Below are 15,035 nucleotides of genomic sequence, written 5' to 3'. Positions count from 1 at the left end.
ATGTTGTTATTATTATTATTATTACTATTCAGGATTTATATAACACCAACAGTTTTACAACATGGGGGGAGACAGTACAATTACAATAAAACTCAATACAGGAGGGTCCTGCTTGTTAGAGCTTACAATCTAGGAGACTAGAGCATAGAGCGGTGCACATGACTATAACCAATGTGCACGTGCAATTGAGGGGGGAAAAAGAGAGGCTCGGGAGCTCACAAAGGACATTACAAGGAGGCAGAAAAACATAGAATTGGTTTATAAAAAACACACTACCATTAAGTAGTAGATGTGTATGGATTATTTTTGGAGAAGGCTAGTCACAATGCATATTATACATTTTCTGTTTATAGTGTGTGATGGCTTTGTATAATGTTTGCACACGAGAGGGGATATGAGAGGGACAAGGGAAAACTGGGGAGAAATATGTATTTGTGTATTTTTTATTTTTATTTTTCTCCAGTAATTCGTCAGATTTGACCTGCTTGTTTTTGTTTGTTTTTTTTAAACTGCTTTATACTACTTTTTTAAGAAAACATGAAAATAATTGGTTGCAAAGTGTGACATCTCCACTTTTCACTTCTTCCATTTTTACAGAATAACAAAATAGTCTTCTGTGTGCAGTACTAGGATGAAAAAAACTTTTACAACCAGTAGCCACCTACTGGGTAGACAACTTTATGGCCAGGCAATTAAAGCCTATAAACCTGTATCTTTTGAAACTGTCCAACCTCTGAGAATAAGGTGGCTAAGGCTAGGCCACAATACTGTAACATGCATATTAGAAAAAAATGCTGTTTATTTTGTACTAATATAAAAATAATATAATAATATAAATAATAATATAATAATATAAAAAAAAATATCTAAAGCCAAGCCTCTTTTATGGTTCTAGTTAGAAATAAGAGCGTGTCGAATCCTGTTATACTTTATTGTGTTCTGTGTCCCTACAGGGAAGATTCACCCTTTCTATATTTCCCAGTGCCCATTGTAACAATGTTTTTTTTTTTCTTGTTATATTCATTTTGCAGGGGAGTTGGACTGTTTATTGGAGTAGACCTGGTAAAAGATAGAAAACTGAGAACTCCAGCTACAGCCGAAGCTCAACATATTATATATAAGTAAGTCCATAATTAAATAGCACTGAGAAAATTTATATTTACTTTCAAACAATCCAGACAGTAGAAACACTATACATGATCATCAAGTTTAACCAAACATAAAAAATAATAAAACCTGCATACTCCCTGGATCAACAATCTACACTGTTATTACTCATAAATGTTAATAACCAGTTATATTTTTTACATGAAGAAACACATCCAGCCTTTTTTTTAAAAAGATCTACGAAGTTGATAAGAACAATTTCCTGTGGAAGTCTACAGTTTTTACTGTAAAGAAGCCTTTCTACACGCAAAAGTTAAATATCTTTTTCTTCCAGGTGCAAAGTGTACTTTGCACCAAGTTTTACTATATGGACCGTATACTGTATGATTTTATACAAGGTGATGGAATTTCCCTTTAAAGTGTGTCTTTTTTTTGTATTAGAAAGAGTAGGAAAAAGTTAAATGCAGATATAAATGCAGAATGGTGATAAACGATATCCCCTTGTTTTTTATACCGGACAGGAAGTTAGGGAACCTCTCCAGACAGATGTTGCCACCAGGCATTTTCTGGCACTTTTTGTTTACAAGTTTTAAACAGTATTTTTTACTAGAAATTTACTTATAACCCCCAAATATTATACATTTTTTTTTTTTTTTTTTTAGCAGAAACCCCATGGAATAAAATGGCAATTGTTGCAATTTTTCAGACGTATTTGCGCAAAGGTTTTGCAAACGCAATTTAAAAAAAAAAATACTTACAAAAAAAAATATTTGCCCCAATTTCTTTGTATAATGTGAAAGATGATGTTACGCTCGTGGAATGGCAACAACTGACAGTCCTTAAAGTGGAAGTCCGCCGGGACTCCGCGTTTTTTTTTTTTTTTAAAAGCCAGCAGCTACAAATACTGCAGCTGCTGACTTTTAAAATAGTGACACTTACCTGTCCAGCACGCCCGCGATGTTGGCACCCGAAGCCGATCTCTCGATCGTCTCTCGGGTGCTGCCGCCGCCATCTTGGGTATGGGAATCAGGAAGTGGAGCCTTTCGGCTTCATTTCCCGGTTCCCTACTGCGCATGCGCGAGTCGCGCTGCGCAATAAGGATGGACCTGCTGCCTCTGGGATCTGTGTGTTTCCCAGCAGGCAGCTGGGGACTTGTGGAAAGGGGCGTAATCTACGCCCCTTTCCGCAGAGAGCTATCCTGGAAGTGGGTGCAGATACCTGTACTGTACAGGTATCTGCACCCCCCTCCCCCCTGAAAGGTGCCAATTGTGGTGCCGGAGGGGGGTTCCGATGAGCGGAAGGATGGACCTCCGCTTTAAAAATCTTCATAGACCACATTTTAAACTCCTTTACAGGTTACCTGTTATGAATTACAGAGGAAGTCTAGCGCTAGAATTATTTCTCTCACGCTAACGTTCACGGCAATACATGTGTGTGGTATGAACACTGTTTACATATGCGTGAGCATGAAGGAATGGGGGTGCTTTAAACTTAATTTTTTTTCCCTTGTTTTACATTTAGCGTGTCTATGGGGAAGCAAAGGGTGTGTGAGATATTGTTCACTCCATATGTGCTACTTTAGCAAGGGACCGCAAGTTCCTAGCCTGTAATAGGCTGTTGCTAAACTTACTAGAGACTGCTAGTTCCTCCAGGAGTGAACCAGCAGAAGCTGTACAAAGGAACCAGGTTTGTGCAGGTGGAAGGAAGAAAGGGAATCTGTAAATAGGAAGGAAGTTGTCCCTGGTTTTGATTGTTGGACATTTTTTTTTTTTAAGTTGGGCATCCCATAATCCCTTACCCCATCCAAGTTGTCATCCCCTAATAAAACAACACACAAGCCAAAGACTGATTTCTGTGTCGGGATACAAAAAGGAAACGCTGTGTGACTGGCTGTGCAGCAGTGGGGAACCCTGACATCAGCAACTCCTATGGGGATAGTGCTACACTAAATGCATACCTGCATTATCTGTAATTTTCTATCTGCATGGAGTGAATTTCTTTAAAGTGTCACTAAACCCAGTAATATGAAAATAGTTGCCCACAGCTTATAAATCTTCTTTTTGCATTAAAATACTGCCACTATATACCTTTTTGGAAGATCTGTATACCATAGTTACATGATAAAGTGCACAGTTTCTCCAGTGCTGAGAGATTAGGAAGGAGGAGATTTCCACTGCAGCCTGTATACACGCCCACATGTGTGATGTCAATATCATGTGACCTGACTACCTCTGAGAACTAGTAACTGTTCTCTTCAGCATAAAAGACACAACTGAGCATGTGTGGGTTGGCTACTCTGCCTGTGTTAGCTGACCTGCCACAGTTAGGAGGTGCAGGAGGGGAGGATCTATGCATACAGGATAAAACAGGCTTTTTACACAATGCAGAGAATTAACCCCTTAAGTTCCACAGTGAGTATAACAAGCATGGTATGCTGCATATACAGACTGATTTTACTGTTGTGGTTTTAGTAACACTTTAAGTCTACATGAAGTCTACACTTATCTGCTTTATTTGATGTGTTGCAACTGCCACTATATATGATGGCACAGTAAAAGATGCCTAGGGGATCACTTAATTGAAATCCAGACATGTTTAGGCCAAAGTCTCTTACTGCATAACAATTTCTGTAGACAACACGCTACATAAAATTCTCTTTTAACCCCTAAATAACTGAACTCATATACTGGAAATGCCTATGTAAGAATCAAAATACTCATTCATTACAGTGATATTATATTTTTCATATGTCATTAAACAAAAAAAAAATACATGTTCAAATGTATTTCAATTTATTAATCTTTATTTCATCAGTATTCCTCTTTTCTACAACCAGTTTTTGTATCTTTAGGCTAACAGAATAGTTATCTTTAATAATGCTCTCATTACATGTACATAATAGTTTATCTGAACAACTTTTATTTATTTATTTTTTATACACTCTTGTACCACCATTTTTTTTTCTGAAATAAAAAAGTTTGTAAAAATAATAATCTCTGTAGACTATCTAGTTGTTTACAACCATCCATACTGGTGCATGCGGATACAGAACAGACAGATGACAGGTGGTATATGACACAGCACACCCACTGACATTTCTATGTAAGCTATGTCCTGTTGCACAGCTAATTTAGGGTTGATAATAAGCTAGTTCACTGACGTATGTGTACTTCACTGTTCACGGAGTTAAGGTTTTATATACTGTACTATGAAAGCAACGCCTTTTTTTTTTTTTTTGCCGTGTCCTTCTTCTGAAACTTTTTAAAATGTAATTATCAAATGATTGCATGTTTATCAGTACCACAAAAATTCAAACGTGACCAATCTTTTCATTAGGCTAAAAGAAAAAAGGATCCTGCTTAGTTCAGATGGTCCGCACAGAAATGTACTGAAGTTCAAGCCCCCCATGTGCTTTTCTAAAGAAGACGCTAAGATGGTGGTTGATGCTATTGATGAACTTCTTACAGGTATGGGTGTGTGAGTGATAGACATTCCACTGGAAATTAGAATCTTCTGTCTGAATACTGAATGTCACAAACGTTATAGTCATATTACTAGTTACCGACTTTGATTAATAATCAGTTAATTAGATACAATATTCTGATCATTTATTGTTTATGGTCAGTTTTCCTGTATTATATTATATGATCAAAAGATTTTGGGCACCTGTTCAGCATAAAAACACTACGTGGCCAAAAATAGACACCCCTACAAATTGAGTTTAGGAGAGAAGGGTACAGCTAAAGACTCCTGTGTGGAAGTCTAAACAGGTCTCAGATCCAGTTACTATGTGATGCAAGGGTCTCATAAATGAAAAAAAAAATCTTTCATTTGTGTGTCAAATGCTCCTCTTCCCCGACACTGCAGCACACAAAGGGTGGTCTCAGCAACACAGGCAATGCTGCCAATGCAGAAAGCAGTGGGCAAGACTAGCTGACCAGCTGATTGGCAAACTACAGGCTTGCCAATCAACGACAATAGAAAAGATTGTTACCGCTCCAGGTGGTGTATTGAAGGTAACACCCTCCTCGAGGTGGAAGTAGCAGGTGCAGGCTCAGCACGTAGTAATGATCTGGACAGCTACATACTACAATAAAATGCCTTTGATGTCAAAAATATCAAAAGTTCATGACAACAGCAGGGTACAGGCAGAAATATCTGACACGTTTCACACTCTCATCTATGATTAAGCACTGTTGAGAGTGTGAAACGCGTCAGTAATTTCTGCCTGTACCCTGCTGTTTTCATGAACTTTTGATATTTTTCATTTTCATCAGCTGTCCAGATCTTCATTACAATCAGCGACAATGCTCATAACCCTACAAACACTAAAAATACTGGATAACCATTCCCACAAAACCATCTCACTGTAGTACATGCAGGCACAGCCAACACAAGAGCCAATCTACTTTCAATTCAGTAAGAGTGCAGCAGTGTTGTCCCACCATCACAGAAGCTCCATGAGGTGAGCTTCAATGGCAGGATCAAAAGAGTACTTGTGAGACTTTGCAGTTGGACCTAGTGAAAAAAGGTAAGTGTAGATACCCTTACAACTTAGTGCTGCAGCATATATTTTTTTTTAAGGGAAGGTCATAGTTCTATTTAATGCTACAATGACAAATATATTTTAGACTATTGGGCATTTTCACCTTTGAGGCAACAGTTTTTGGGAAGGACCTTTTTGTTCCAGCATAACTGCACCTTTATGCACAAAACCAGGTCTATAAAGACATGGTATGAATAGCTTGGCGTTGGGAAACTCAAGTGATCTACACAGAACCCTGAAGTCAACCCTACTGAAATTGGGATGTACTGGAACTTCCATGGCCAGCTGGGTCTCGTCCAACATCGGGACCTGACCATACAAATGTTTTTATGGCTGAATGAGATTACATACAATGTGCAGAGTTCAGAATCTTGTGGAAAGCCTTTCCAGAACAATGGAAGCTGTTAAATGTTCTAAAGTGGAGCGACTTTAGAATAGGATGCCCAACAGGTTCATATAAGTGTCATGGTCAAGTGTCAGAAAACCTTTGGCCATAGAGTGTATTTTCACACTGTAGATACTCTATTTTGCAAAGATCACTTTTAACCTTTTTTTTTTTAACTCATTTTAATTAAAACGGTAGTTTCAAGATCTTTGTTTTCTGACAACTCCACAAAGTCTCCTGATATCACCTTGTTATCAGTGGCTATGTTTATTAAAATGTGTGCTTGAACATACCATCATGTTGAATTACTTAACATAACACTGGCTTCATGTATAATAAAATGTAACACAACAGTAAAAGACAGGAGTCTGAAGTTTATGATGGGTCAGAAAAACTAGGTCAAAACATATTGTGCATCGTTCAAGGAAAACCTTATCTGCTATAAATATATATTATCAAAGTAACTGAGATAATGGAAAGTCTGTCACCACTCAAAAATGTAAAGAAAATAAATTAGCGGGCTCTGTTTTTTAGTAATTTTTTTTGTTTTGTTTTCTGTCCACATTTTTATCATATGCTAATGTTCTTTCCATGAACGTCATAAGAGATAAAGTCCATTGCCATGAAATATGATAATCAGCACTGAACAAGGTTAGATAGATTTTGTAAACACTCCCTGGATTTGGAATTTCAGGTTTAAATATTGCTGTAGTTTGTATAGATTATTCAGGACATTTGCCAATGATTTAAATTTGTACTTCGCTCAGGGAGTCAAAATTTACATTTACCAATCCAGAACATTTTATGTTCTTTTTATCATGAGCTAAATTTTTTGTGGTTGTCTCCACCATTAAAAACCTGTAAAGTTTTTTATTATTTTTTAGCAATAACTTATATGGTAGAGCAGCCTTTCTTAAAGCTTTTCAACACAGAGGAACCCTTGAAATACTTCTCCAGTCTCGGGGAACCCCTGCTAAAAATTAGAAATCTACATCTCATGATACATTAGTGTGATGGTCAGTTGGAAGAATGGTCCTTACAATTGTGGTCATTGAACTTATCTGAGAGGCAGAAATTGCCCAATGCTGAAGGAACCCCTAGTAACTTTTGGAGGAACCCTAAGGTTCCACGGAAACCCTAGTTGAGAATCACTGTGGTAGAGTAATCAACCATTATGCTTTATAAAAATTTTGCTTAAGTGCTTGGAGTATAGTTTCCACAAATGTCGTTTTTTTTTTTTTTCATTCTTTCTGAGTTTTTCCTCTCTGCATCTTTACACCACCTGTTCTTCTAATTGTAATTATATTACTTTCGGAGTAGTAGGCAGTGACCTTTGAGCTAGAAGACGATGGCTTTCCATGCAAAAGTTGGAAGCTAGATTTAACAAAATTATCTGACTACCAAATTATGGTACCTAAATCCGTATAAAACATATGCTCATATCCACCTGAACGTACGTGTGTGCAAAAAGGATACCATTGGTCATGGGGGGTCATTAAGGTATTTCTGGAAACCCCAAACAATAGACATTTCCCTAATAGACATTGGAGGAGATTTATTAAATCTGGTGCAGCTGTGCATAATAACCAATCAGCTTTTAACTTCAGCTTCTTCAATTAAGCTCTGGTTCACATTGATGTAATTTGGCATGCGATTTGACAAGACGAATCGCATGCCACATCAGTGGCAATTGCTGGCAATGGCAGAGTCCAATTCGGTGCGATGCCGTATTTGCATCATTCCACCAATTCCAAAAAGTAGTTTCTGTACTACTTTTGGCGCTTTCGGGGTGCGATTTCCATTGACATCTGTGCAGAAACTGATGTCTCTGAAATCACCCTGAAGTCGGGACTGACATGAGGGATGAAATTGTGTGCGTGCAGCTGAACATGCACAATTTCATTCCCGCAATCAGTGTGAACCTAGGCTAAAACCTAGAAGCTGGTTACTATGCACAGCTGCACCAGATTTTGTGTGCACCAGTTTTCTTAAATCTCCACCATTTATCTACTTGCCAGCTTTGGCAGGATTGGGTGGTGATCTTTAAATAATATTGGAACCCCTTTTCCAATACAGTATGTATTCAGTGGAGTCCTTTTCTGTGTTTGTCCACATCTGTATAAGATTCTACATTCCCTTACTCAATACTTACTCCCACATTCAATTACAATTCAACGAGTTTCTTGTGTGCATGAAACATGTCAGTGACTAGAAGCATGTGTTCATCCAAATATCTATTTTTTACAGAATTTGAGAAAGCAATGGCAAGCAAATCAAGTATATTGTCTGGACAGAAAGGAAACAAAAGAAAGGTAAGCTGTAAATTTTGGAGCATTTTATTTTATTTATTTTTTATTTTTTGGGAGAAAGCCACAGGTAGAGTGTGTGTGTGTGTGTGTGTGTGTATATGTGTATATGTGTGTGTGTGTGTATATATATATATATATATATATATATATATATATATATATATATATATATATATATATATATATATATATATATATATATATATATATTATTATACAGGATTTATATAGCGCCAATAGTTTGCGCAGTGCTTAACAAAATAAAGGCCGATGTTGCATTACAATTTGGTATAAGAGACATCAGAGGGCCCTGCTCATTAGAGCTTACAATCTAAAAACGGAGGGTCAATTGATACAAAGGGTAATAGCTGTGGGGGATGAGCTGATGGAGGAAGTTAAACAGTGTATTAGCTAGAAGCAGGATAGGCTTCTTTAAAGAGAAGGGTTCTCAGGGATCGTCTAAAGATGGATAGATTAGAGGACAGTCGGACAAATTGTGGTAGGGAGTGCCAAAGGATGGGAGAAGCTCTGGAGAAATCATGAAGGTAGCAAGGGAACTACAGAACAGGAGGTCTTGGGAGGACCAAAGAGTGGCTTGGTTGGTTGTATATACACACACATACATACATTTATACTGTAGAATATAGATAGATAAACACACACATAGATACACAGTACATATATCGCTTTAAGGATCTAAGCGCCATGGTGCAGACCTGACATGAAGATCTTTGATCTCCAACTAGATCAAAAAGAGGAGTCTGTAAGGTTACATTGTGTAGGAATGTGTTGAAGAACCAAGGGAGGGGGGCATACCGGTAACCTGGCACACAGCTATCTAGTTGAGGTGACAGGTAACCCAAAGAGGAAATACAACCAATACAACAATTAGCAGGTAGCATTTTCTCTTTCAGTACATTTTTATTGAAAAGTATTAAAGAATACAACGTGCGATATATATATATATATATATATATTATATAGTTTGGTATCAATACCCATTGTAGGCAGTCGTGTATCAAATATAGGAACCGTAGCAAGTGGCAAAACATTTAGCTTGTCAAATAATTCCTTAGTCATACTACAATAGAAAAACAATATGGATGAAATTAAGCCCATGTGCCTAAACCAGAGAAGCAGGCTCAAGTGGAAAAGATTTAAAAATAAACAAATGCAGCGCTATGTGATATATCACTCACTCAGGTGAAAAAATATATATATAATTGCTGTGGGCAATGCATAAGTGAATGTTGGAGCAACTTGAATTCCCAAACAAAGAATATAAATGGTGAAAAAATATGTAAATGAAATACTTGTTGTCAAGCAAGTGTACAGTGAAAGAAATACAAAAAAATTTAAGCAAATATCAAAATATCAAAAATTCTTAATTTCAGCTAGTGCGCAGTGAAAAAAAATATTAACCGTGACTTCACACACGCTCCACAATTAAGTTTGGTCCACAACAGCAGCTGAACCACCTCCTGGGCTCTAAGTAGCAGGATTTACAGGTTCCCCCAGGTGTAATCCAAAGATGGTATTGTCTATCCTATTTAAAATAAAATACAAAAGAGGCCAGATAGTGCATTATTGTTTAACTATAGAAATTTATTGTAGGTAAACATCAGGGTACTCACACTTTATGGGTTTTCCTGACACCAAGAGACAAAAAGATGACAGGGTAGGGAGCTCCAGATGGTTAACAGCCTCAGCTCTGTTCCTGTGTGGTGCATGAAGGAGAGGGGGGTGCCAATTCCCTTTAATCAGCTCTCCGAGCCCTCCTCATTGAGATCTGAATTGTGAACGTTCAGCTCTTGACTTCCTTTTTTCTGACAGCTCAGACAAACTTTATAAATTCAGCACTTTGAACATATGTAGTGAAGAGGAGGCTACAGATTGATAGACAGGTAAAACTTGTGTAGGAGGATTTTTTTCATCTCTGTGTATCACCCGAGGCCAATCACTTCACCGAGTATATGTAATGCCACGTACACACAAACGGACTTTCCGTCAGAAGAAACTCTGACGGTTTTCTCTGAAGGGAAAAATGAAATGTACGTCTAACAAAGTGAGCAAACATAAAGAGTAAAGAAAAAGTGGAGGTATTACCCAGTGCAACACGTTCTTCGAAAGCTGGTTAGATAATGAAGGGAAGCTTGTAACTTGTTTTATTGACCCTTTTTTTTTTTTTTTTTGTATAAGGGCTCCTTCGTATACCAATGTAATCCCTTTTTTTTGTTTGTTTGTTTTGGGTTTTTTTGTTTGTAATGTGTACATAAGCTCATATGTTTTGATTCATGAGAACAATAAAACTGAAACAAAGTTGTAAAACCACACAAACGTCAAGAGAATTCTTGTAAGATAAATGACACAAATATTTACATATTTTATTTTTTACAACCTTTGCGGCTTTTGGCTTAGTTTTCAATGATCTACCACAGAGCTGTGGAGCACTGTGGTAATTCATTCATGCTTCCTGTCAGATTGTATCTGCTTACCCATACAGGATGGCACCAGCAGATCTGCTGATCACTGGTGCAATGCTTTACAGGCTCAAAAAAATATAAATAAATAAATGCACATTTTTTTTTTTTTACCTTCCAAAAAGAGTACATTTTTTTTTTTTTTTTCAAAAAGTGAACTTAAATCTTTTAAAGTGATCGTAAAACCCTCACCTTGTAAAACAACCCATTCATTTCAAAATAGAACTAAAAGGCAAAACATTTGTGTATAGACACATTCCCTCTGTTCTCAGCTGCATAAGAGCTGGGGGAGGAGAAGCTGCAGCAAACTGATCTTCCCATTGAAAGGCTGTGCTGGAGAGGCGTGTCAGGAGGAGTCTGATCATTGGAGGAGAGCAGGATGAGTTCCCAGCATAGCTAGAGATCTGATCAGTGAGCTCTCCCGCTTAATGTGGTCAGTTTTTAATAGGAAAGAGGGACTGGCAGGAACAGCAGGGATTTCACATTAAGGAAGCAATATAAAGAGAACAGGATACTTTTTCATACAAGTACATGGTAAAACAGGCACATATCAGGAATATGAAATGTTGGATTTACAAACGCTTTAAAGCTGGGTATTGACTTTGAAGTTTTTTTTTGTTTGTTTTTTTGTTTTGTTTTTGTTCAACCAGCAGATTGAACAGAAGAAACCTTACAGATTTAGGCCCCTTTCACACTAACGTCCCGTTCAGGCCCGCCTGTCAGTTTTTCAGGCGGACCTGAACGGGTGCTCCATAGAGCTCTATGGAGCGTCGGATGTCAGCGGTGACATGTCCGCTGACATCCGACCCGCTCCGATCCGAAAAAGTGTGACGGAGGAAAAAGCTATTTTTCCATCCGTCTGCGGATCGGATCGGATGACGACGGGCACTGCGGTCCGTCGTCATCCGATCTCCCATAGGGGAGAGCGGCGCTGTGACAGGTCCGTCCCTGCACAGTGTGCGGAGACAGACCTGTCATCTCCCTGCTCAGCGGGGATCGGCGGAGTGATCCCCGCTGAGCAAACGGACATCCACGGGGCGGATCAGAACTGATCCGCCCCGTGTGAAAGGACCCTTACACATCAACACAAGTGATGTGGATGCAGGGATCTGTCCCACTCCACTATTTTCTTATATGGCTGCAGCAGCTGATCGATTGCTGGTTCTCCAGCAAGACTGTTCACCTGAAACTGATCTGCTGATCCGCTTCTTGAACAGAGAGCGGTAAACACGGATCACATTTTGATACCTATTTACCCAGCTTAAGTGCTCATTTACACTCTGAATTGCTACCTGTGGTGTTTGACAGGCAGTGAGGAGGTAATATTGAACCTCCTCATTGCCTGTTGTATGCCCTGCAAGCCAGCATCACCATGCCACAGCTATGTGCATTGCATAGAGTTGCGGCGCAGCGCCATTCACTTCGATTGCTCATGTTCAGTGGGCAGTACTGCCTGGCAAATGCAATTGTGCAATTGGGTGGGTGGGGGGGAGGCTAATGTTTGTTACACCATAATACGAAGCATTGCAGCCACGGCATTTGTATAACCCAATATGGTTGCAGGTTGGGAGCAGTACAAAACATGCGTAACCTCCTAAAGCAGTGATGGCGAACCTTGGCACCCCAGACATTTTGGAACTTCTTTTGCCATGATGCTCACCTACACTGCAGAGTGCATCATAGGAAATGTAGTTCCATTATATCTTGGGTGCCAAGGTTCACCATCACTGTCCTAGAGTGTAAACTAGGCCTTAGCAACAAGGCTTGGAAAGGCTTGATTTGTGTTAGGTGTGTTTTTGTTCTGACACCATGAATATTATGTACATCTAGTCACTCAGACCCATATCTCTGGTAGAGTTACCCTTTAATGAATATTATAGCCTGTAAACATACAGTAATTACTTTATTGCTTTTCATCTTTGACTGGAATGAGACTGTACGCCTTAGAAAATGTGTGGTCTTGTGTTTATAAAAAACCATAAACCTCTGACTTCTAATTTTGTTAATTCCTACCCTATTTTATTGCAGGAAGCGAAAAACTCACACGAGAGCACAAACAATGTATCAGCAAATGCCTGCCGACCCCAGGAAAATGGTTTTCGCTCAGAAAATATTTTGAACACAAATAAAAGAATTAGAACAAAATAGGGACCTCTTTCTTCCCAAACGGCAATGGAATACAACAATCTAAACTGATGTATGAGTGTTTTACTGAGCTCCAAAGTCTCCATATTGTATGAATGCATGTCATTTCAGTAAATTGTATTGGAATGGAAAATATATCCATGTTTTAATGGCTTAAGTATCTAACACTTTTTAACATATAGCTATTTTATGAACAGTATAATACATGTGTATGGCACAGATAAATGTTCTGTATTTACCCGTTTACACATTTCACTATGAGTTCAGGATATATAGAGTACTGTAATTAGCTATAGAGTAAAATATTGAGTTCAACGACTTATGCCTGTTACAGACGATTGGAATTTCCAACAACCAAACTGTGGATTTTTTTTCAGTCAGATGTTGGCTCAAACTTGTCTTGCATACATACGGTTGCACAAATGTTGTCGGAAAATCTGACAACAAGCTCACATTGAACATTTGTTGTTGGAAATTCCGATCGTCTGTACGCGGCATTACAGTAAACATGAACAATTTACAGATCATGGTGCTAAGGGTTAATATAAATGGTTGGGTTATGACATGGTTGTTCACAGGCTGACTACACTGTTAATTGTATCCATATGATCTCTCTTTGATATGTTCTGATGCATTAGGCCTCTCACACACCGGTTTCTAGTCCCCGTACATGAGATCCTGGCATTTTGGTTCAAATGGAAGGCACCCTCCAGCCCTGCTGACAGCAGCCTGTAAAGCTGTAAGAGGTTTCTGCAGTTGGATGGGGCTGGATGGTGCACTAAATGGCACTTGCATTTAGGGCAGTATGCAACCAGGCCCACAATTCAGACTGCTTACAGTTTTACAGGCTGTAGACAGTGAGGTTGAAAAGTGCCTCTGTGTCTTCTGCGTGCACCAGAACACTGGGATCTCATGCACTGGGGCTAAATGCCCAGTGTTCATGAGGCCTTAAACAAGAAGCCCACAAAGGTTTAGATGGCCTTATTTTGCATGTTGTCTGTTCAAGTGATATTAATATAATACATATATTTAATACCGTAACTATTAACTAGATCTGGTTTACAACATAGTTACCGGAACACAATGCAGCCATGTGACAGCTACACAGTTAAATCTGTCAGTATGAAACTCAGGAGAATAATACTTTGGGTAGTGCTAAACTAATAAGTATGTTTATGGGGTAAGGCATTGTATTAACACTGTCCCTTACTGTTTACTATAAATATATGACATATCAATAAATCCTATATAAATGATGACTTGCCTTGGCGTGTTGCATATTCTTTTCTTTTGCATTAATCTTACAAATAAAAGATGGCAAAGGTGAATTACTCCAACCTGTTTTCCATTATGAGGCTGATCAAATATTTACCTTCAAAAAAAGTAATTCTGAAAATAGCTTCTTTTAATCTTGCAAGTAGGCCATATTTCTAAATGGATTGTTGACTTATAACAATAGTGCATTCTTGTTTCATTCTTCAGTTTGGGGTGGAGTGTGTGTGTGTGTGTGTGTGTATGTGTATGTATATATATATATATATATATATATATATATATAATTTTTTTTTTTTTGGAGGGGGGGGTTTGGTTTATTATATAGCTATTAATAACACTGTTTATGATTAGGTTAATTTTGGAGAGTTGGGTGTTAAAGAGCATTGCACACACTTTTGTTATTTCTAGCCAGTTAATGTGGGAACACATTTAAAAGCCTTTCACACCGCGCCGCCTAGGGCATCAGCAGTAAAGCGACGCTATTTCTAGCGCCACTTTACCGTCGTTCTAGCGGCCCTATTCGGCCGCTAGCGGGGGCTTTAACACCCCCCTGCTAGTGGCCGAAAAGGGGTTTAATCCGCCTGCAAAAACACAGCCAGAGCGGCATTTTGCCGGTGGTATTGCAGCGCTGCCCCATTGATTTCAGTGGGGAGCAGTGGTGGAGGAGTGGTGAGTTCACCGCTCCAAAGAAGCTTCTGGTGAGACTTTTTTTCTGATGCCCTGCCAGCGCACTGCTCCAGTGTGAAAGCCGAGGGCTTTCACACTGGAGTGCATGGTGCAGCTGTTTT

General features: G+C 38.7%; 1 protein-coding gene across 1 annotated transcript in view; it reads left to right on the top strand.

Moving 5' to 3' along the window:
- The window catches only part of ETNPPL (ethanolamine-phosphate phospho-lyase), a 57,898-nt gene extending 43,670 nt beyond the window's left edge, over positions 1-14,228 (top strand). The window contains exons 10-13 of the mRNA XM_077476701.1: positions 1,032-1,121; positions 4,444-4,574; positions 8,286-8,350; positions 12,856-14,228. Of these exons, the coding sequence (XP_077332827.1) occupies positions 1,032-1,121; positions 4,444-4,574; positions 8,286-8,350; positions 12,856-12,975 (406 nt within the window). The 3' untranslated portion in view covers positions 12,976-14,228. The remainder of the gene's footprint in view (positions 1-1,031; positions 1,122-4,443; positions 4,575-8,285; positions 8,351-12,855) is intronic.
- The last annotated feature ends 807 nt before the right edge of the window (positions 14,229-15,035 follow it).

The sequence above is a fragment of the Lithobates pipiens genome, unplaced genomic scaffold, assembly GCF_037356315.1.
Source record: "Lithobates pipiens isolate NorthernLeopardFrog02 unplaced genomic scaffold, aLitPip1_a1.2 Scaffold_13, whole genome shotgun sequence".
In the NCBI taxonomy this organism is placed as follows: domain Eukaryota; kingdom Metazoa; phylum Chordata; class Amphibia; order Anura; family Ranidae; genus Lithobates; species Lithobates pipiens.
This window is presented reverse-complemented; position numbering and strand designations above follow the sequence as displayed.